The 24,764-nt window shown below is 35.4% G+C and overlaps 1 protein-coding gene across 2 annotated transcripts in view; it reads right to left on the bottom strand.

The window, feature by feature from the left end:
- The window catches only part of DIAPH3 (diaphanous related formin 3), a 588,341-nt gene that overhangs the window by 340,355 nt on the left and 223,222 nt on the right, over positions 1-24,764 (bottom strand). For both annotated transcript variants that reach the window (XM_003412593.4, XM_064270057.1), the window contains 8 exons: positions 23,460-23,570; positions 23,033-23,151; positions 21,475-21,591; positions 16,614-16,732; positions 13,810-13,874; positions 6,953-7,057; positions 4,069-4,377; positions 2,108-2,222 (listed from right to left, as the gene is read on the bottom strand). In XM_003412593.4, the coding sequence (XP_003412641.1) occupies positions 2,108-2,222; positions 4,069-4,377; positions 6,953-7,057; positions 13,810-13,874; positions 16,614-16,732; positions 21,475-21,591; positions 23,033-23,151; positions 23,460-23,570 (1,060 nt within the window). The remainder of the gene's footprint in view (positions 1-2,107; positions 2,223-4,068; positions 4,378-6,952; positions 7,058-13,809; positions 13,875-16,613; positions 16,733-21,474; positions 21,592-23,032; positions 23,152-23,459; positions 23,571-24,764) is intronic.

Raw genomic sequence — 24,764 nt, 5'->3', positions numbered from 1 at the left:
AATTGTTTTGGGAAAGCATTTCAAAGGAATTTAAAATGATTTTTAATATATCTGCCAACATTCCGTGACTGCTGAGACAATCAGTTTAATCAAACAGATAAAGTATCTAGCATGTTAACTAGTACACAGTAGGCATTTTAAGAAGTCAATTCTTCCCTTTCTACACTAAGCCCTCAAACCTCCATCCCCTACAATCTCTCTCTGTGTTCAATGAGCCCAAGGTCATAAGTAACATAAGTCTATACAGAAAAAGTTCTTTTGGAAAATTAAAAGGTAATGACTAATCTAAGCACCTTGTGCTACAGAACTAAAATGTAAACTTTACATAATGCTTAAAAGTTAATTTGACAGTATATGTGGCTGTCAGCCCTGAAATGTAAGTGGTAGGCCCAGGAGATTGGGTTAAATAAATTCAATTCTCAGATAAGAGGTAAAGCCTGATTTTTTTTTTTTTTTTTTTTTAATCACACTACACAGGTAAAAGCTACCACAAAATAGTTTGGAAAATAAACGCCATTGTTTTTAATAAGAAGATCATATAACCCACTCATGTACTTCTATTTCAAACTGTTGATATTCACTTCTCAACTTTCAAGACACTCAATAAATGTGATTTCTATCCCATAATTAATTAATTTCACCACTGCCTGTCAGTTTGTCACTGTGGTGGCTTAGCGTGTTGCTGTGATGTTGGAAGTTGTGCCAATGGTACTTCATATACTGACAGGGTCACCCACGGTGGACAAGTTTCAGCAGGGCTTCCAAAATAAGACAGACTAGGAGGAAGGACCTGGGGATCCCCTTCCAGAAAAAAATGGCCAGCGAAAACCAAGTATTAAAAAGCAATACTTTGAGGACTAATGTGCACCTGACCCAAACCATGGTATTTTCAACCATCTCATATACATGAGAAAGCTGGGCAATGAATATGGAAGACTGAAGAAGGATCGATGCTTTGAATTATAGTGTTGGCGAAGAATACTGAATATAGCATGGGCTGCCAGAAGAATGAACAAATCTGTTTCAGATGAGGTACAGCCAGAATGCTTCCTAGAAGCGAAGATGGCAAGACTTCAACTCATATACTTTGTACATATTATCAGGAGGGGCCAGTCCCTGGAGAAGAGACATCATGCTTGGTAAAGTAAAGGGTCAGTAAAAAAGAGGAAGACCCACAACGAGATGGAGTGACAGAAGCTGCAACAATAGGCTCAAACACATCAACGATCATGAAGATGGCGTAGGACCAGGCAGTGTTTCGTTCTGTTGTGCACAAAGTCGCTATGAATGGGAACTGGCTTGCCTCCACCCAACAACAACAGCAATTAATTATGTGATAGTCACGTGAAATATTAAGGCGTAGTTAAATTCTGACAAGAGGAACGCTTATGTTTAGTTTTTGTTGCTTTGGTGTTTCAGTGGTAGAAGTCTCGCCTTCAATGAGAGAGACCAGGGTTCAATTCCTAGCCAATGCACTTCATTGTGTAGCCACTACCCATGTGTCCATGGAGGCTTTCACAATGCTATGATGCTGATCCAGTTTCAGCGGAGCTTCGAGACTTAAGACAGATTAACAAATAAGGCCTAACAATCTACTTCCAAAAATCAGCCAATGAAAACCTTATCGGTCACAATGGTCCGATCCACAACTGGTCTTGGGAACAGTGCAGGACCTGGCAGCACTTTGCTCCTTTGTGCACACGAGGTCACCATGAGTTGAGGGCCAACACAACAGCGGCTAAAAACAACAACAATGACTGAAGTGAATGTGTTTTCATGTCAAAATTTCCTCTGTAAGTATCCTCCCTTACAAAAGTAGGATTGATCCCAATGGAGCAGCTTCAAAAAAGATACACAGAAAATTTAACAAAGTTCTGTATTGATCATGTACATTTAAAATGTTGCTTTTCTTTGACACACTGTAAAACAAAATTGGCTTTATAAAAACAGTTCATTAGATAAGATTATGTAATTTCCCACTAATAATATAAAAAAAAAATCTTGTATCAGATTCTTCAACTAATGCTTTCTAGAGATTTGTATACAAAATGTAGCAGCATTAAATTATAAAAAGTTAATTAATGAATAACCAACATGCTAAACTTACCTTTTTGTTGGCAACAAAATGTATTCTCAAGCTTACAAAGCAAATCCACATTTTCATACTTATTTTCATTTACTTTTATCCAGAAACAGCTTTCAGTCATTTCCTCAGGTCTGATCTGCAATCAGAGAGAAGACTGATTCATAAGCAGTTGGGTGCTTTACCTGTTAATACCCAATATACACACCCAAGAGCCTAGAGCTGCCAGCAGATGTTTATGAATTAATTCCCGTAAGATATTTCCCCCCAAGTGTGTTCAATGAAACAAGTTCTACAAAATACTAAGATTTCATGAGGGAAAAAAAAAAGTTTCCAAAATTAAATAGCTGGGAAATCCTGAGTGAAATACAGTTTAATTTGCTTCTTCTCAATTATACTTCTCCAAGTCTTTGATAATACTCACCTATACTATGACTATTAATGTACTATTAATGTACAAGACATATTACACAGTATTTCCAAGTTTATGTGACCATGAAGCCATTTTTCTGCAGGTCATCTGACATAAACCAATGACAAAGGAGCACAGCCTGGCAAGGCTGCATATGACAATCACTTGAGTTGTGACCCTTTCTCAAAGCACTTTTTAGCAAATAGAGGAAACTGACATATTAGTACGAAATAGCCAGATATATTAAGGAGGGTTGTAAGTATGTACTTACTGAATGAATAAATGTATTCCTTCACTCATACAACATGGGATTTTTATAATCCCTTCCCTCTACCCCCAAACTTACCACCAACTCCCCTCCCAGACTTGTAACAACCATGGATGTAACAATAAGTTTGGTCATATCACAGCACACACAGCAGCTTCTGCCACAGGATATTCTATACAGCAGCTCAGAAGTAATTGATGCTAAATGTCCCCATAAAAAAAAAAAACCCACTGCTGTCGAGTCGATTTTGACTCATAGGCGCCCTATAGGACAGAGTGGAACTGCCCTATAGGGTTTCCAAGGAGTGGCTAGTGGATTCGAACTGCCAGTCTTTGGATTAGCAGCCAAATGCTTAACCACTGTGCCACCAGGACTCCAGTAAATTAACAGGCTTGTGGCTATCCATAAAAAACTGCCAATCTCAACCCTAGGGCTCTAGATTCAGCTGTTTATAATGCTCTACCATCTTCTCCCATTCAACGAGCACAGTAAGACTGGAATCCTGGGCCTTGTTCCCTTTGGGTGAAGAAATCCTCTCCATACTCCAGAAAGTTGACAGGAAATAAGATTGGAAAGCCGGAGAACGGAAGATGAATGTGAAAAATGGGGGCTCTAGAAAACAGTCCCTTTCTCCTCTTTCCTATTTCCCACTTTTACACATTTGATATACTTTCTTGTCATCAAATGTATAAAATCCAGAGACTCATATTAGCATATGGATTCCTGGGAAAAGGGGGTTACTAACATGCCTCGAGTTTAACTAAACAATAGGCCACCTCTAGGTCAGCCCTCATAGCAGATAATTAAGGTCCAGCCAAGCTTACTTCAGAAAAGGTGATAGAATTTCTATAGAAACTACACTCAGAGCTAGGGTCAATGTCCCAGCTATTAATAACTGTTTCTTAATCTGGCCTTGTCCTTTTCTACCAGGACCTCTCAAAAGAAGTTGCAGCTGGTTAAGAATTTAGGATTCAGAATTCCTACACCCTCACTAAAGATCAATTCTTGCATCGAATGATACTTTTGCTAAATTTCCAAAGGACACTAACTTTTTTGTACTTTTAAGAAACACTCTTCCAAAATACAGAATTCGATCACAATAATGAGAATTATCAAGGCAATTAATTGCAGGTTAAATCTCATTGTAACAACATTGACTCCCATCACATTTATAAATCAGAAAGCCTTCATCAATAGCAAAGAGCTTTGTCTTAGCACGTTTATTTTAAAAATGCTATTTTATGTGACGTCACTTTGATTATGGTTTAATCTAAATAAACGTTTTCCCCCATTTATTTGTTTTACCTTTAACCAATTCAATCTTCTCATGCTGGTTTCTGGTTTAAATTCCTTCTTCGGTTTCAACCCAAATGGCAGTATTGGTGGAGGAAGACAATGTTGTCCACCCAGAAATCCAAGGGGAGGTGGCGGAGGCACGGGGCCACCAAACGGCATCGGCATTCCTGGAAGTGGAGGGGGTGGGGGAGGTGGTGGTGGAGGTGGCAACCCTCCACAAGAGGAAAGTGGGGGAGGAGGAGGGAGTCCTGGGTGGCCGGTCCCATCTTCTTTTGATGGGATCAAAGAGGTGCTTATATCAGCTGGCAAGGCACCAAACTAGAGGAAAAAATAATAAGAAATACAACTAAGAAAACTCTGCATGACACATAAAAGTATACTTTTCTCAAAAATAATAAGGTATTCATTTTAAAAAAAAATTAGTGAGTATCCATAGCTTTATATGGTTCAAACCTAGTAACAAAATTCCAATATTTGTTTCTCAATTTAAGAATATAATTATAGCTTTTGTTTTCATAAAAGTGTAATTGCCAGAATATTATTCCTCAGTTTGAAGTCATTATGGTCATCTGCGTGGTGATGTCCCAGAGTTAAATGGATATATGGATTTAGAAGATTTAAAAATTAGCAGTCTCTAGGTGACAGTTGAAGCCATGGGAGTAGATACAGTTCATCCAGAGAGAGCACGCAGCATAAGAAAAGGCCTATGTACACAATTCTATGGTACACTAACATTTAAATGATAAGTAAAAAATAAGATCAAAAAAAAAAAATGGTATTGCCACATCATGCTTTGCTTAAGCCTTCTCAATGGTGTCCCACTGCACTTGAGAAGCAATCTAAAATTCTTAGTAGGGCTACAAAAGCATGGCATCACCTGGCCCCTGCCAAGTAGTCTTTCAAGTGACTTTCTCTTAATTCCATGGATGTGCCAACACCATACCCATTTCAGGGCCTTTGTACATGTTGTTCCCTCTGCCTAGGATGTTGTCTAAAATCTAAGATCTTTATGATCCGTCAGATCTTCACAAAGAAAAACAGTGTTATGAAAGAAGCTGACACCACAAATCAAAGAGCTACGGCTGCTAACACAAAGATCAGCATTTCGATCCACCAGGTGCTTCTTGGAAACCCTACGGGGCGGTTCTACTCTTTCCTATAGGATCGCTATGAGTCAGAATCGACTTGATGGCAACGGGTTTTTGGATTCATTTCTTAAAACAAAATATGGCTACATTTCCGATCAAGAATAGTCCTAGCTGAAACAGTAAGCATGATTAGCTTGAATATATCCGTCACGAAGCCATTATATCCCCAGCATCTAACAAAGTGCCTGGTTGTCAAGTAACTAAATTAATAAAGAAATGTAATCACAGATTACAGAAGATATTTACTTTCTTGATAGTCTTCGTAGTCACCATACTGTTGATCAAAGCAAGGTTTCTTAAGACAAATACACAGATTTCATGAGAAATACAAACTAATAGCCAAATAAAGAATTTATCCAACCATTCTTCAAAAATGAATATGGTAGCCATTATTAAGTCCTTAATATCAGGCTTTTTTCTGATAGCCATCATTGTATACAGTCCATTTTGAACAATTTAAAACAACCTAAGAGTCACTTTGATTTAATTTCAGTTTCAAAACATGAATTTATTCCCACTTTACAAAAAAGCACCATTCAACAATAACTTATCCAAAGATGGTGGACATATTTCTTATCAACAGATTTTTCTAGAGTAGATCTACAAGTATTCCTTCAGCTAGGAAAAATTAAAAAGAAAAGAAAGTTCTTAAATTTATATTAGCCCTGACCAGGAAAAACTTGTCATAAATACATCAGTCATTGTCTATAACTCAATCTGAAGCATGTAACACAAGTAAATGTTTCTTTCAATATGAAACACGAGAAGCCACGTGGAAAAGATGAAAAAAAATTGACAAAATGTAGTACTTCTTCCTTGAGGCACTAAAGGAAGATCAGTGAGAATAATCTTCTCATAGATGGGAGATTTAAATTTTTTCTAAAACTGAACACTAACAGATAGCTATCTCTTAAGTTGTCTTCACACAGCCCCTATAACAAACCTATCTACTAAGTACTTAAAAGAAAACAAAATTGCCAATAACAGAGCAAATAGTATACCTGAGACTATTCCACCATAATCGTAAATTAGGATGAAAAGAAAATAGCAAAACGATACTTACTGCTCATCATCCTGTATGTAAATCTACATCCAGAAATCTAGCTATGAATATTTTACCCCCTTTTCATCCATTTAAAACATAAAAAAAAAAACATGCAGATGATATATTCCTTGCTATCTAAATGTTTTATGTATAGAGGGTGTATGGGAGCTATCTGCTTCGTAATCTAGATTTGCTCTCTTTTTTGTCATGTTTTTAATCTGTTTACTTCCGGAAATTGAAAAATTATCAGAAAATGTTCCCATTTCAGCTAGAGGTTATCTTTTACTGCAAGGTACCCATAGGCTGAATGTTTTGAAAAATAAATAGCTTGAGCAATAATTTCTTATCGTGAGATAAAAATCCATGATCAATGACAAATCTAAGAGGAAAAGGCTTTCTTACCCTTTATGCTTAATTACTTAGGAAATAAGTGATATTAGGAACAATGCTCAAATAAAACATAGGTAGCAGAATTAATTAGTAAAGGCTGGGATATTCCTAAAAATGCAAATAGAAAGAAAGTGGCAACGTGAATTGTTTTAAAATAAACATAGAAGAACAAAAATACATATGAACAAAACTAGGAAAACAGACATGTGCAATGAAAGTTCATACAGTTTACATGTAATGAAGATATTACATGACCTTTGATCCCCTGGTAAGGTTTCAATATCCAAATTCACTCAGGACAGTATTTTACCTGAGATTTAAACGCTTGTAATTCTGCTTCAAGCTCATTAATCTTTTCCTCTTTTTTCTGCAATTGAGCCTGAGTATCTTGATGGTCAGTAAACTCTTTTTCAAACTGAAAAGAAAAAAAAAAGAGAGAGAAAGATGGGAATTTGACAAACACTATACTTTATATAGAAATATGTTGTAATGATCTGTCAGTAGAATATAAACTTCTGAATTGGTTTTATGAAAGCAAAAGGTACATTTTTGCTAAGTCACCCACAACCTTCCTCTGGGTCCCTCCAGGTCCCACCAAAATCATTCATTTGCAAGGGAGCAGACAAAGCCAGAGATGGAGTCTGTGACCTTCTCTGAGCAGAGCAAACTGGCCCATAGTTATCTACAACCTTGGCATTTTATTTAAAAGTCCCTAAATATCATTGTGACTTTGTGCAAAATAATAGACAGCAAAGCATTGTGCTGAAATCCCTTCCCCCCACCTGCAAAATACTGATGCTTGAAACTTATCTGAAGTTTATCTTCATTATTTAAAAGAGTTCCATTTTCATTTTTTAGTGAATAAACAATTTCATTCTATAAATGCATCCATTACTTACTTCTTCCTTATAATAATATTATGAGATATAAGGACTCACACATAGGCCCTAACATTCAACCACTTAAGAGAATAAAATCTGTCATATTTATCACTGATCTTCCAAAGATAAATTAATCTTTCAAAATTCCTAGCGCAATATAAGGTGGGGAAAAAAGAAAACCATAAAATTTGGTGAATTAATTGAGTTTTCTAATTTATATAGCCATTTATCAAAATCTCTAGTTACCATCTTAAGATTCAAAAAGCTTCACTCTGCCATCATCATGACTGAAAATCTCTCCTAATAGAGGGGAATTTAAATAAGGTATTGTTTCATAATCAAGAACAAGTATTTGACTCTGTTAAAAAAAATAGAGTAAAAGATCGATCATTAAAACATACACACACATACAACTTCACAAACAGATTTTAAATACAGTCAAACCTCAATTAGGAAAATAACAATACAGAACTCAACAGTTTACAAAGGGCTTCGTATGTGTGTCTTAAGTCGTCCTTAGGAACACAAAGAGGTAGCTCTTAGTCCCTCATCCTACAGCTAGTAAGTGAAAGATGTAAGATTAAAAAAGCCAGATTTTGTCCTCAAAGCCTAAGTTATTCACATGAAACTACATCACCCTCTTGCAATTAATGTTTACATAATGCTTCACAGTTTTTAAAGCACAAAAATAGGTATTTTTGCATATGATAAAAAACCCTGTAAAATAAGAAATATTATAATAATTCTTATTTTACAGGGAGGAAAGCAAATCTCAAGTCCCTGAGCCTCATACTTTCACCAGATTATCCTGTGTTTCTTCCCAAAGTGAATAGAAACTGATAATCACTGCCCAAATGTCCTTCACTTTTCCCAAATCATACCAACATTACCACTCCCACTATTCCTACAACTCCAAAGCCCCCCCCCCAAAATTTTTTTTTTTTTTAATAAAAGGTACAAATCCTCAGCCTAACAAAATAACTGATGTACCACCCCAACCTTGCTTAGGTCTCAAGGGACAGCCCACTCAATTCCACCTGTTACCCAGTGCAAATCTCCCTATCTGTCCTCTGGAGAAAATTCCTTCCCACTTTCCCATGGATGTCATCTGTTGCACCATTAACTTCTCTGCTCTACTGCCCTTCATCTTACCCCGTATCACCCCTAAAGCTGAAACATTATTTTTCTTCAAAGTCAACTTCTTCAAAGAGTGCTTAGTCTGTACTTATTTTCTGCCCTGTTGACCCTCACTTCATTATCCACTACAACTTAGCTATCATTCTTTCACTTTCAAAACTGTGCCTTTCCAAATTACAAATCTCCCAGACTTCCCACTTCATCTCACTTATCTATAAGTTTATTTTCTATAGTCATGCTATTCAATAGGATCACCACTAGCCACATATGGCTATTTAAATATTTATTTAAAAGATTTTTATAAGTTAAATATTCAGTTACTCTGTCACACTAGCCATTTTACATATGTACACTAGGCATACATGGCTAATGGCTGCCATGTTGAAGCACATAGATTATAAAACACGTCCAGCATCTCATATTGGGCAGTCCTGCACTATACACCTCCATATTCAAGCTCTCTTTTCTTGTTATGTTCCATTACAATGCATTTCTCTGTTTCTCTTGCCACTTCCTTCACTGCTCCTTCCAATTTTCTTTATGGGTTCCTATTCCTCCAGCTGCTCCATGGGAGATGGATGTGGCCCTCGGCTCTCATAAGGATTTACAGCCTTGGAAACCCAATGGGGCAGTTCTACTCTGTCCTATAGGGTCACTAGTAGTTGGAATTGACTCGATGGCAATGGGGTTTTTGGTTATTCCTCAGCACAGCCCTTTAATGTTGGCATTCCACAGATTCTTTTCTCACTCCTCTCTGCTAGTCTCATTCCATATTTCTTGTAAGAGGGTATCTTCCACACCCATATGCATCAACCACCGCTGATACACTGATGGCTTCCAAATTTCTATCACCAGCTTAATTTCTCATCAAATTTCCAGGCGATGGATTAGTCCATAAAGGTATTTTTAACTGCTTACTTGACATTTTTTCAAGACACAAAAAAATGATATTTTCAAAACTCTGCTTATCTCTGTCTCTTAAAACTTTTTTTTTTTTAAATATCTCTCTTCTTTCTAAAGTACAGCCTCTTAAACCTTCAATGGCTTCATTATGAAGGCCACAACCATTAAACTAATATCTATGAACCCTCTCTGGGATCTGGCCCAAACCTACCTCCCTGAACATATTTCCTATTATACACTAAATATCTAATAGTATGCCTATGATGTGTCTCTTATAGTAGTAAGTACTGGAGATACAGAGTTAAACAGAACATGGCCATTGTTTTCGTAGTATCTGGTGGTAAAGCAAAAGCAAATTAATCCAAAATCCATAAGAACTACCAGCAAGCTAAATAGAGAGAGTCTCCAGTGGCACGTAAATGATTCCTGGAGATATGATGCGTGCCTTCAGGTTTGAAGAACTTCAGGAGCTAGCTGAGAAGCGTAGCTAGCATTACACGTGGAGGCAATAGCACAATAAGTAGATGAATGGCCAGTAAGTCCTTGTAAGGGGCACAAAACGAGTATGAGAACAAACTGCAAGGAATGAAGTTAGAAACATACACAGGAATGAGATTGCTGAAAAGAATTCTGCAATTAGCCAGAGTTATTTTTCTTTCCTGAAAACCACAGGGAGCTGTTAGAGTATTTTATAATAAGTAAATAACATGATCAAATTTGCACTTTGGGAAATCCAACCATCAACACTGTGGAAGATGGCCTGAAAGAGAAATATCAGAAGCAAGGAAATTAGTTTGGAAACTATTGCAGTTATCCAAGTAAGAACTGAGAGCCTACCTGAATCAAAATAGAGGACAGAGTAACGGAGAGAAAATGAAGATTATAGAAACAAAAGAGTTGTGTCTGATTGAAGGGAATGAACAAGTTATCTATGATAACTAGTGTTTTGTGACTCTGCAAGTTGGAAATAAAGTGTTGTGATTTTTAAAAAATTAGGATTTGGAATACACGGAAGGGAACACTTTTAGAAAGAAGAAAAATGAATTTGGTTTTAAATATATTAAAGTTTGAGACACCTTTAGGGAATTTAGAATAGACACAAATTTATATATTCCTCCTACTTAAATTTCTCACCTTATTAACTTATAATAATCCTACATAGCAGATATCACTTCCTTGGGCAAGCTTTCCTGTACACGCTTCCCACATTTTCCACAGCACATAAGGGGTTTTCTATCATAAAAATTATTGCACTGTAATATAAAAATACCATAATGTGATATCATATACCTCAGTAACACTCACCAACCTGGAAGTTTATTGAAGGTGATAATCTTTTCTATTTTATTCATGACTGTTTCAGTGACTTGCATTTATAATTAAAGTCAATAAATATTTGTTGAGTGACATGAATGAGCTACCTCCTGTCAAATCTTCAAAGGAAGATTTGTTGAAGGGCTATGTCAATATCACATATTAAAGCACTCATTCTCCCAGCACCAAAAACCTGAGAGGTCATTGTCTCTATTTGTCTTTATACAACTGCTCAAGTTTTACAGTTGTATGGCAAGAAATAAAAAACTGAATTCTTCTTAGGAGAGTAAGAATGAAGAAGTCTTTTTCCACAATGTTGATGTGTACACCACACTATCTCATAAGCCTTAGACTAAGAATCAGAAGGAAAAAGGATCATTCAGAAAAACAAATATAAAGCTATCAAAACAATCAGAGTCATAATTAGTACACTCTGAGAAAATTTATTACATTAACTTAGCCATACTGAAAGCATATATTACTTACCAAAGAGATAAATTTCAACATCCTCCCCTACAAAAGGACCTGACGAAATATAAACTTTGCTTTAGCATTTTCATAATATCTATAGTCAAATCACTGTAGCCTTGGGGATAAAATGAATCTCCATTAAAGTTGTACGTTATAAAAACTGATGTGATAGCTTTCTTCTCCAAAAAGAGCTACTAAAAAAATTACACTTACAAAATTACACACAAAAATGTCAAGAAATACAGTTAAGGTTGAGACTCTGCTTAATTTCATCCCCTAGGGTAAATGTATTAGTGCCTTTGTACAAGAAGGTTGATAATTCAATATTCTCTATGTACTTTCTGACATTTCTGGTCTTCATTTTTCAAATTTATGCACCAAAATAAAGAATGTGTCTAGCAACTGTTGATAGCTTCCTGCCTAAAGCAAAGTATTTACATGTGTCCTTATAAAGCCATCAGAAAGAAGTATTTGCTGATGTACTCAAAATGGTACAGCAATAGAAATCTTTTATGGAGCAAACAATATTTTCTGAATATACCTAAGACATATAATTTCTGACTAAAAGGAGACAATTAACCTTGAACAAGGTCTTTCTTCCACTTACATCTAAAGCTTAAAATTTTAAAAGTATGTTTTGAGAAAGTGATCATATTTAACACCTACAAATGATAACGAGAACAAATTTACACTATCTGTGATGTATCAAATTAAGTACTTAAGAGTTTGCTACTACTTTCCAGTGAAACTTGAATACTCTTACTGAGCTTGGAATACAAAGATGGCTGGGTGAAGGGCCCCTCTGTCAAACCCCCTTACAACCTAAATACCATGTATATCAATCAACTGCAATACTCTCTGTATGATACTTATTCGAAATGATCCATTAATTTGTACCCCCGCTAAACTAAGTCACTTCAGAGTAATGATAGTATCATACTCCTTGCTATAACCCCAGCATCCAGCCAAGGGCCTGGGATATAATACCCTTTCAATAAACGTTTGGTTAACTCAAAACCTTAGGACTTCTTAGGACAGGACATTTACAGTGTTTTTCATAAGTTACTCATAACAACCAAGTACTCTAAGAGCACTTTTGTGTTTGCAGCTGGTGTAGGACCCTGAGTAAGTTACTTAACCACTCTGTGTCCCAATTCCTCATCCGTAAGTGTAAAGATATATTTGGGATCTGATACATCAAGCAGCAGGTGAATATTATAAAGGTATGTGATGTCACACTGTGATATTATTATATTACAGCTTGATAATTTCTATGATAGAAAATCCCTTATGTGCTGTGTAAGCATGTAGGAAGGCTCCTCATCTGGTCTTGGACAGCCAGGGAAAGCTTGCCCACGGATATCTAATATGAGCTCTGTAGGATCAGTATGACTGAACAAGATGAGAGTTAAGGATACCTACAATTTACAATTATGCTTCATCTTAAAACATCATTGAAGTGTGCAATTCTCTCAAAATAAGTTTTGGACCCACTACATCAAACACGCAGACTCCTTTGCATGGTGCCTGTGCTTGCTCTGTGCCATGGAGTCAATTTTTGACTCATTACAACTCCATGTGACACAGTAGAACCGTCCCATAGGGTTTTCTGGGCTGTTTAATCTTTATAGGAGCAGACTACCAGGTCTTTCTCCCACAGAGCTGCTGGGTAGGTTGCAAAGGTCAACCTTTTGGTTAGCAGCCTCGAGCTTAACCATTGCACCACCAGGGTTCCTGGCATGGTACCTAATGCATAGTAAACGTTCATTTTGCAACTGTTCATTGTGGTAGTAGCAATAATACTTATTTTCATTCCTCCGATATGAGAAATGCAGCCTTAAGAATTTAAATTAAGATGAGGATTGAAATGGGAATAACCCAACAAAAAAGACAGAGAAACAGTCTAATAAGTAAATGGTAAAAATTTTTTTTTTTTTTTTTTTTTTTTAAGCAAGAGGTAAAAGGATAAAACCCCTTAGCCATAATTTCAATCTTAAGGGATTAAACTATATGACTTCTTGAGAATTACTCCAGTCTTAAAATTGTGATTCTATACACTCTTTCAAAAAATGCATTTATTTTTTATTTCTTACACTGGCCAGGAATTGTTCTAGGTGCAGGGGTAGTGAATAAAGCAAACGAAAATCCCTCTGGAGGTTTTCTCTAGAGAGAGAAATAAACAATATACAACAACAACAAAAAGACAAATACGAAGAAATAATAAAACATGTAGCATGTCAGAAAATACAATGGAAGAAAAAGAAATCAGGAAAGAGGCATGGGGAGGGTCAGGTTTGGGAGTAAAGAGTTAGAAATTTTAAATATGGTGAATGGTCAATGCAAATCTCTGAAAGAGGCAAAGAAGAAAAAGGGAACAACAAGCAAAGTCCCTGAGGCAGAAGGATGTCTGCAGTGGTTCTCCACATAATATTGCAAAGTTAGTCTTTAGGAAATTACTTACTTTCTTATGAAGTTCTGATTCTTTCTCTTGAAATTCTTCTAGTTTTGCTTGATCTATGCAAACATCTAAAATTGTAATGACAGGCAACTTTTAACTGCAGTACTTCTAAATTCATTATATTTGAAAAGTTTACCAAAAAAAAAAAAAAAAAATCATAGAAAAGAATTGGAAATACTGTCAGCAACGTAATGAAATCAAGAAAAATACTATTATACTGTTAGAATGGAAAAGGTTTCTCTGAGTATGACAGCAAGGCCACTAAACTAAAGGAAAAGACAAACCCAGTTATAATCTTTAACTTCTTTCTATTAGACAAAAGGAGGAAGATCAGTTGTAACATACAATCCTGAAAGATTTCTTTCTATCATCAATCCATACATATTTTGAAGGAGGAAACAGGAATGATACCCAACACAAGCTCAGAAAACAGTCGATAGTAATAAACAGAAAATAATGAAATGGCCTGGGAAACTGATTCTACCACACAATAGTGAAAGTATAAATTAAGGAACTTTGCTGATGAGAAACTAGACAATATGGACTAAAATGTTTAAATATGCACTTTCTTTCACCAGCAATTCTGGAACTTTGCCTTTGGGCAAGAATACACATTAAAATATTGTTTGTGTTAGCAAAAAACATGAAATAATTTAAATGCCCATCAATAAAGGATTGATTAACTTATGATGTATATTCACATCATAGGATTCTATGCAGAAGTGCTACATATGGACTGACATGGAAAGATTTCCCATGATGTATTATTCTTTCTTTTTTTAAAATAAAAGCAATAAATGAATATATATGTACAGACACACACACAGACTATATATATAAACAGAAGGGCTTAAAATGAAAAGTAACCAAATCACTGCATCCAAATGTCGGTCCCACTTCCTAAATGCAACTTCTTACAGCTCTTTCTGCATTAAATTATTCTGGTCGTTATCTGCTTATCTCTAAATAAAATGCCATACCATTATTTCTTGATTATCAACTTAAGACATCATATATAACTTCCTGCTATTAAAGATGAAAATGGTATTCTCCATCTAATCTTAATTAATTATAACTTTACTTCTTAAATTGGTTGGCTTAGTACCACTAAATAAATACGTAAATCTTTATTCCTGTTCTGTTAGACAGTATCTCTTGATAACCTACTCTAATTCATAAAGTTATCTGTGTTATTTCACAGTTATTTCAAAGTTATTTCACATCTTTCTCACCCACTGCCCAACCTTTCCTCTTCTCTCAGCTATTCATGTAAATACAGTGGCATTCCCTACCTCATTAAGTCTTCTGTATCTTGTTTATAAGTTTATTCTAAACATTTATAATCAATAAATAATATTAATTATTCTAACTATGCAAATACATTCCACTTATACAGTCAATCTGTGTTCAAAGATCATATTTCCTTCTCAACAGCTAAATGTCAAAACCCCTCGCTTACTCTAGAAAACATTTCTAACGTCCAGGTGGAATGAATTTTCTTTTTTGACACTATTCAAAAATCATTCCACATTTTAGTTGATTGCATAATTAGACCATGATTTTCTTAATTTTCCTGTTCTCCCACCTCCCCAAGGATTTCTAATGTTGTCTCTTCTGTTGAAAAAGACAAGCATTTTCTTTATCACTATCACTAATATTATCTTATTCGTTACTCGTTCTATCCATTCTTCTTCCTGGACTCAGATAATTATGAAGAAACCACCTCAAACAGATATGTTGTTACAAAAGGAAGGTGTATTTTAACAAGCTTATCAGATCATTGTAGATATTCTTTGATATTACACCAAAATTTGACAAAGTGTAGCCTATTAAAGATTAGTTACAATGTAGAATCACATATCACATCAATGAATTTGTTGCACTCTATTAAAAATATTGGTCAATCTTGTACTTGTAATGGATTTTTCACCCATGCAGAATTTGTATCATCACACAGTGGTAACTTGAAAGCGTGGCTTGCTGAGTCATGAAGACCATCTAAACGTTGACATATTTCATTACACAGTATCAAAAATAACCCATCCAGAAAAAAAAGAATCAAAATTATGTAAGTTAGTATCACCACTAATCTCATCAAAAAAACTAGTATTGAGAATTCATCAATCTGACAGCAGCAGAAAGAATTTTTCCAAATTTTGAATTCTCACTTGAAAGCTTAAATTTTATTATTGGCCACAAACTTTCTCATTTTTAAGAAAAAAATGTGCAAAATACTCATCTGAATAACCACAGCTTGTATGACAGTTTTTCTTTCGAACTAAAAATGGCATTCCTTAAAAAAATACAGTCACTTCAGCTCACAATTCAATTACACAAGTATTTTTCCATCATATTTTGCTGTGCAGCACAAATGCTTTATGTATATCCCCCATTATGTCACACAGAATATTAAAAAAGATGTTTACTCAAAGGTTGAAATTTAATGCAATCAATATTTTTAATATTTTTGTCAAAAATGTCAGTTTTAGTTGTTGCTTTATTTTACTAGAGTGAAAAATACAGACTAACAGTAGTTTGGTGGTATTTCCCTGACTTATAACGAGGCATCAAAGTTTTATCCATCACCATTGTTTTGCACGATAAATGCAAATATCTTAGTAAAAATGCAAACAATATCTTAGTATTTTTATGAAAATAGTTTTGACTTTTAGGACCCCAAAAATAGTTTCAAGAACTCAGGCAACTACAGGCCACACTTTGAGAACCAGTACCCTCCGCTAACTCATGAAATGAGAGACAGTAAGGTATTTCCATTTAAGTGATAAAAAAAAAAAAGAAATACTCACCTATAAATTGACTTAAATCTAAATCTAGTCTTTTTCGATAAGTGAAGTCTGGATCCATTCCATCTCTATGCAATACAATCTGGGATACACACTCATCAATTAATTTGAAGTACTGTTGTCTAAAATCAAACAAAAGAGTAAATGTACACTCAACTTATTATTGTAACTTATATCAAAACAAAATATTTTTTTAGGTAAGCATGATTTTGAGTTCAATAATTTATTATTAGTTTCAATAGTTGACAGATTTAACATGGGAGTTAAAGAGATTAAACATGAAAGTGAGAGTAAATACAATTGTCCTCACTTTCCTTCTAATGACTTCAAAACATATTTTTATAATCTTTTTGTACTTTTAGCAAATATAGTGTGCTTTAAAGATTACTTGCTTATAAAAGTCAGAGCCTTGACTTAGTAAAAAAGATAATATTAAGATGAAGTGACGAATGCTTGGAGTTGTCCTTAGTAGAGATAATCTGCTTCTACTGTAACATTCTATAATTGCTACTGTTAATTAATTTTATTAATATACAACAAACAAATATCTTTTCTAGGAAGTTCTATGAAAGGTTATTAAAACTGGTACATTGTCAATGCTGTTTTTAAAATGTGGAATCAAATTAAAAGTTGACACTGTAAACTAAATATCAAATTACCATATCTTACTCAAAAGAAAACTAGAAAAATAATTACGCATAATAACAATGTTTGTCCAAAATCTAAACTTTAGGGTTCATATTGTCACGAGAGTTAAGTTCAGTCCATCTACTTTTATATTAAGCTGAAGAACATCTGTAAAGATTCTAAGCAACATGTATGAAAGAAATAGCCAGAGAATTTTATAAACAGGATGGAACTAAAGTCATGGTTGGGTGCTACTCTACTGAGGTATAGTCCTTCATCCCTAGCCACCATGTAGGACACATTTCTTTCCTCGATGACTTTTAGCACACCTTTCTTCTCTAACCCCTCCTCAACATTAATGTGATGGGCACGCTAACCTCTTCGTCTTTCCTTCTCCGTGAACCATGACCTGCTGCGCTATGACCCACTCGTTGCTGTTGCTGGCACTGGGTGCCTCTGAGTCCATGCTGGCTCACAGAGAGCTATGTGACAGAGCAGAACCACCCCCACAGAGCTTCCCAGCCTATAACCTTTACAGGAGCAGATCACCAGATCTTTCTCCCGTGGAGCCACTGCGTGGGTTCAAACCACTGACCTTTTCAGTTACCAGCAGGGCACTTTAACCATTGCTCCACCAGGGCTCCACGATCTACTTACCTAGCACTCACAAACCATCTATGGTGGTGCAGTGGTTAAGAGCTCGGCTGCTAACCAAAAAGTTAGAAGTTCAAATCTACCAGCCCCTCCTTGGAAACCCTATGGGGCAGTTCCATTTGTCGCTATGACTCGGAATCAACTTGACAACAACCGGTTGGGGTTTGGTTTTCATGCTACACAAAATTATAGTTAAACATTTGCAAAGAAGACTAATGCTCATTAATTGTCACAGAATACAAATGTTCAAGAAACTGTTCGTGAGTAAAAATCTAGATGGTTTCATCTATACACTCAATTTTCTCAACTTCTTTCAAATGAAATATCTCCCATCATCTAATTTTTTAGCTATAATAACAACATTTACACCTAAGGTATGTAAGTTTCACATTTTTTCTTTCACGTTTGAAAATTTGTTTTTTTACCGTTACTCAATGTTATAATGTTGTTTTAATGACAAAAATGACTTAAATTAACAGCACAAGTTATTTTGTGTCATTTTTAAAAGAACCATAATTTCAGTATTTTTTTCTTGCACGACTCCCAATTATGAGTTCATTAAGAAGAACATAACTCAAATATTGTGTAAAAACTTGTTCAGCAGGCAATACCAGCAAGAAATAATGTACTTCTAGGTTCTAGAAATACAAATCTAGAAAACAATCTCTATGGGTGATATTGGTAAATTTATGAACATGTCAGATGATGTGTGAATATCCTAATTAAGGGATGAGCATAAACTGCCATTACTGCACTGATAAAACATCATTTTTGTTGAAGGGGATTTTGAAATCATCCTCATTTTCTCTGCGGTCTTTTGAACAAATATAAGGAATTATCTCCCATGCACATTCAACAAGCATGGTATTTTGAAAGTGCTGTTGTTGTTAGCTGCTGTTGAGTCAATTTCAACTCATGGTGACCCCATATATGCAGAGTAGAACTGCTCCATAGGGTTTTCAAGGCTGTGACCTTTTGGAAGCAGATCACCAGGCCTGTGTTCCAAGATGCCTCTAGAAGGGTTCAAACTGCCAACCTTTAGTACTTAACTATTTGCACTACCTAATTTCTCCTATTTTGAACATGGTAAGTCATTAATTACTTGTTGCAGAATAGAATTTTATCTTCTCCACACTCCAATTACCTTGCCTGTTTATTTGTTTCCCCCCCACCCCCCGCCTTGGAGGAGAGGAAACCCGCCTTTTCGGTATATTCTCTAATTGAGTTCCATTTCAGTAAAATTTCCTTTTGTTTCAAATGTGAAAATGACAAAAGATCCTAATTTTTATCTATTAATTCTTTTAAATGAGTACATTTTGCATTCAGTAATAAAACACATGATCTACTTATTTATAAAAACGAAAGATTATGTTTATGTATATCACAATTAGTTTAAAATGTTCAGGTTATTTGAGATAAAATCCAGTTCCATCTGAAACAGATGAAACTGCAAAATGAAGGTAAAAACCAAAAGCACAAAATTGACAGAACTATAAACCAAAAAAAGTCAACTTTATTGTTTATAAATTTTTTAACTCAACAAATTTTTTCTAAAATAAATGTATGACAAAATATTAGGTAGATGATCATAATTCTGACATGATCTTATAATAAAGGTATGTTTTTTGAAAAAAGTAACTACAACAATTATAATAAATAACTACGAGAGATTTGGAACATGGGAAAAAAGCAGATGGAATTTTCTTGACAACAGTTGTGTGCCGTCAAGTCGATTCTGACTCATGGTGACCCTACAGTCAGTCATAGAAGGAACTCTGCCTTCATAGTAACTGTATCTAAAACAAAGAGCAAGGGCCTGGGACTTTAAGATCTAAGGAGGAAAGTCATATGGGTGAGCATCAAATTAAAAAGTTGATATCCAAAGGATGCGAAAGTAGCTAAACACCTATGTCTCACTAATGTAATCTGGTAATGCCACAATTCACTATTTCCCTAAGCCTCTTACTTCCACTGATTTTAAGTGACAGGATCTCCTAAGCCTGGCCCAGGACTGTTGTGCTTTTTATTCAGTTACGGAAGTTAGACACTACCACACGCTCTCTTGGAGCACAGACAAAGGGATTAGTTCGTAAGTAAGACACAACTGCAGCAGTAGTACAGACACATTCAAACCTTTGAAAGCAAACAGCAGACATGAGTTCTTGGGAACTCAAACAGCATCAGGTTGACAGGAACAACTAACTATACACAGATCAGGGAACAGATGGGGTTACTTTAGAGTAGATGGAAGCTTCAACTCCATTTGTATGTAAATTTGGGATAGACATATAGTATTATAATTAGCTGGGTGCCTAGGATATTTAAATATCTCACTAACTTACTAGTATCTTTAATCTAGCTTTTATAAAATAGTTAAATATTCAAACTGTTGTATTTTATTTTTGAACTATCAGAAAGGAGCAAACTAAACACCATCTTGTTATCGTTGTTGTTGTTGTTAGGGGTCACCGAGTCAGTTCTGACTAGCAGCAACCCTCTGATAACAAAACACTGCCAGGTCCTGTGCCCTCCGCAATTGTTGGTATGCTTGAGCCCATCATTGTGGCCTCTGTGTCAATTCATAGAGTTTATTAAACTCTTACATTTCAGAAAAGGAATAGAATTTTTACCTGCAAAGGTAGGAGATTAGATGGATGACCTGTACTCACAAGAATCTAAGTTTTAACTTTTTTTGACCCTTATTCTACTACATCGTTCAGTAGAACAAAACATCACCAAGTTCCACCCCTGACGTCACTCAGAGGACACAGCCTGAATGAGAAATACCCAGCAAATCCCTCTACTTGAAATTAGAATAAGACATCCTACCCACAGTATTTGAGAATGAAATTTCAGCAAAGCTAAACTGGTGGCAACAAAAATGATTTTTAATTCCAAGATCTCTGCTTCCCTCATAAAACAGTAATAAAAGTGGAAAGAGGATATAGACGACATTTATGGCTGTACACCTTGTGCCAGGTATTTGGCTAGCAGTTTTGCCCATACTGCCATATTTCACCTTCCAAACAACCCGGCGAGTTAGGTGGTAATATCCACGTATAGCTACATATGATGCAGATGACACAGAGAAGAGATAAACAATTTGTTAAACTCAGATATGTACAACATAACCAAACTTGAAAAGCCATTTGTCTAGCTTTTCTGATACACAGCAGCATTATATGCAGCTTTCTAGCTCCTTAAACACTAATAAGAGCAATATTTAGTGCCCGTCATATAATTTAAAAAAAAGAAATGTATCAACATCATTCCTACTGCCTAAGCACTGACCAGGAAATATAACCAATCACATGATAAGCTAGCAATTTGTTGCTGGTTTGCATTTTTATTCAGCTGAAAGGCTGTAACCAAGAATCCACTGGAGCCTAAAAGGTAATAGTAATGTCACTTTACAATCATTTATCTAAACGTATGCCCAGAGGATATAACATATACTATGAATACTATGACAGAGATAAAAATCTTACAACTATTCACTTGCCCAAATCGAACATCAGGTGAATTTCACAATTAACAGATTTTTATTAGGGAAAGAAAACATTAGAATTCAGTGTCCTCTTACCTTATAAAATAATCATTTCGAATCAGCAAAAGATGCTGAAGAATAGAAATGAAATATCCCTCTGCTCTAGTTTCCTTAACCATATTCCACACCATGTTGTAAACATCACACGCTTCAGTAAACTGATTAAGGAATATGTAAATTTATTTATACTCTACTCTGAACAGCTGCAAAAAAAATTTAAAAAAAAAAAAAGCAAGAACAGAGTATCTGTTCTATAAGGCTTGGAAAGATTTTTGGGTCTCTAACTCTATTTTTTTAGCTCTAAAATGGAGCCCTGGAGGCACAGTGGTCAAGAGTTCCACTGCTAAGTAAAAAGCTGCAGCTTGAATCCACCAGCCGCTCCTTGGAAACCCTACTCTCTATTATAGGGTCGCTATAAGTCAGAATTGACTCAAGGACAAGTTTGAGGTTTTTTTTGTTGTTGTTGTTGTTGTTTTTAACTCTAAAATCAGTTACCAGCCAAGCTCTCAACTACTGTGCCACTCCCCACAGGAGAAAGATGCAGCAATCTGCTTTGGTAGATTACAATCTGGGAAACCATATGGGGCAGCTCTACTCTGTCCTACAGGGTCACTGTGAGTCAGAATCAACTCAGTGGCAATGGGTTTGGATTTTTGGTTTTGTAACTCTAAAATTGGTATCATGTGTATTCAACGTGGGAGTACTGGTATGGTGTAAATGGCTAACATGCTGGGCTCCTAACCAAAAAGTTGAAGGTTCAAGTCCATCCAGAGCTGCCTTGAAAGAAAGGCCTGGTTATCTAGTTCTGAAAGGCTACAGCCACTGAAAACCCTGTGGAGCACAGTTCTACTCTGACATGCACAGGGTCATCATGAGTCAGACAGAACAGCAACTGGTTGCTTTTTTGTTTGTTCTGTTACTTTATATTCAACATGAGATAAAACACAGGTAGTTAGGATGAGAATGGGGGCAAACTGTGGCAATGATGACTTGACCTAATACTTCCTGGCTCCCTCTCTACCATAAACTCCAACCGGGCCGTCTTTCCTTAGCCAAGAGGTAGTGGGGCAGCAGATTGTGAATATCGCATTGGGCTCTGGGAGTACCCTGACCAAGAGAATTGGTGTCAGGCTTTACTGATCATGAAAAAGCCCCAGCGGACATTAGGAACTAGTGGACCTCACGAAGAACACAGACATCTGCAGACCCACGGTGTTAACATGGGGCCCACATGAGTATGCACCCAAGGTTCAGAGAAGGAGCTAACCTCTGAGCTGAGGTCACCCTATACCTAAATGTTATAAGCACTGAGGTGGGGAAAAAACATAAAACGAAAAAAGACCACATTGCATATATACATATAAGAACATGTCTAACAGAACCCACCTGTGCACTTACATGTGTGCATTCCTAAAAATACACATTAAATAAAGAAAGAAAGGTTTATACAAACATCCATCTGATTCATAAAGGTTTGGTTTCATATTGTTTATATAGAAATGGCTTCAGATGTTTAGTTTTTTAGGGAGTGGGGTTGGCTGTGATTTTAGCGATAATTTTACAAACTGAACTACACTTCAGAACAAAAGGATATTCAAATTCAGCTTTAATATCTTCAAAGCGATGGGAGAGCTCGATCGAATCTTCTTCTTTATGCTCATCAAAGACTTTAAGTTGGATCTCCAGGCCATCATTCTTAATACCTTTTAAATTCTAAATATATTGAATAGAGAAATTATGATGAACAATTTTGTTTTTTAATTACATAAAAAAATGAATAACATATAGAGCAAATATATATTTTTTAAACAGTACTCCAACTATTCAACTTGATTTATGGCACTGAAACATTTAAAGTGTTAAATAATACTCAAATTTATCATCTATATTTCAAAGATATATTTTTATACTCAAACCTTTTCCCAGAGATAAATTACTCTTGAAAGTAATTTATCTAAATTTCCCCCTACTCAAATACTCTTTAAATTTAAATATAAATAAGGAGACTACAGGGCACTTACTGGAAATATCTCTTTCAATCCACAACGCATAAATTCATTTCTGATGTGAAGCCTCAAGTCCAAATCATCAGGAAATGTAACAAGAGCATTGATGAGCTGCATACAAGCTACCTATAACAGATAATAATATTATACGGCAAGACTCAGACTTGGTTTCCAACATTAAAGAACGAGTAACAGAACTGAAACATCAAGTTTTTATTCTAAGTATTAGCAAGTATCTTCCCTCACAGTGTTGTTGTTGTTGTTTTTAGTTGCCGCTGAGTTGATTCCGACTCATGGTGACCCCATGTGTGCAAGAGAAACTGCACTACATGGGGTTTTGAAAGCTGTGACCTTTTGAAAGCTAATCACCAGGCCTTACTTCCAAGGTGTCTCTGGATGGGTCTGAACTGCCAGCCTTACAGTTAACAGTCCGGCACTTAACTATTTTCACCATCCTTCTCTCATAGCCAAGCCTATTAAAACAATAATTTGTAAGTAAAATATCTTAGTCAATTTTAAATTATAAAAGAATTACAGTTTCAGCGGAGTTTTTATTCTTCATTTATTTGGTGGTTTTGGGGAGGAAAGGAGGTGGAGAAGCATTAGCCATTAGTACCTTGTATTAAAAAAAAAAAAAGATTATAACCTAAAGTTAGGTTCTTACAAATAATTATACCTCACACACATGCAACTTAAATTGAACACATGATAGATGAAAAATTATAAATCTAAGATGGCACTAGGGATATAGAATTAAGAAATAATTATCCATGCATTAAGAGACACCCAAACTCTCAAAGTCCTCAAGATCAAGAAGTATCCTGAATCTGGTTAATGGAATTCTTATAACTAAAAACTGTATTATGAACACTAGATCAAAATAACAATTTCTAGAAGTTAAATTACCAGGCAATGGTTTTCATATTTTGGCAAAAATTCAATATTGTCGTATGTCATGTTTATTAAGAACACATAAATAGATACTATAATTAACTAAATCCTTTAGTATATAGCTTTAATGACAAAAAAATTTAAATCACAACATTTTTCAGTTAATGTTTTAACACTCCAACTTTCAACCTCTCCACTTTTTTTTTTTAATTCCTAGCTAAAGTGTTTTTTTTTTTTTAAAGTACATCTTTCATCATCTAAAATCCATATAACAGGAAAAAAAAAAAAAGAAAGAAAGAAATTCTCTCAATAGAAGCATGGTATTCTTTGTTGTTGCTGATGGTGCTATTTTCCTAAGTCTACATTCTGCCCAAGTCTAGCTGGAACTACCAGACTACTAATCAATATGTTTAGCCTCATGCTGTTCCC

The sequence above is a fragment of the Loxodonta africana genome, chromosome 17 (assembly GCF_030014295.1).
Source record: "Loxodonta africana isolate mLoxAfr1 chromosome 17, mLoxAfr1.hap2, whole genome shotgun sequence".
Taxonomy (NCBI): domain Eukaryota; kingdom Metazoa; phylum Chordata; class Mammalia; order Proboscidea; family Elephantidae; genus Loxodonta; species Loxodonta africana.
The sequence above is the reverse complement of the archived record's forward strand: the minus strand, read 5'-3'. Positions and strand labels throughout refer to the sequence as shown.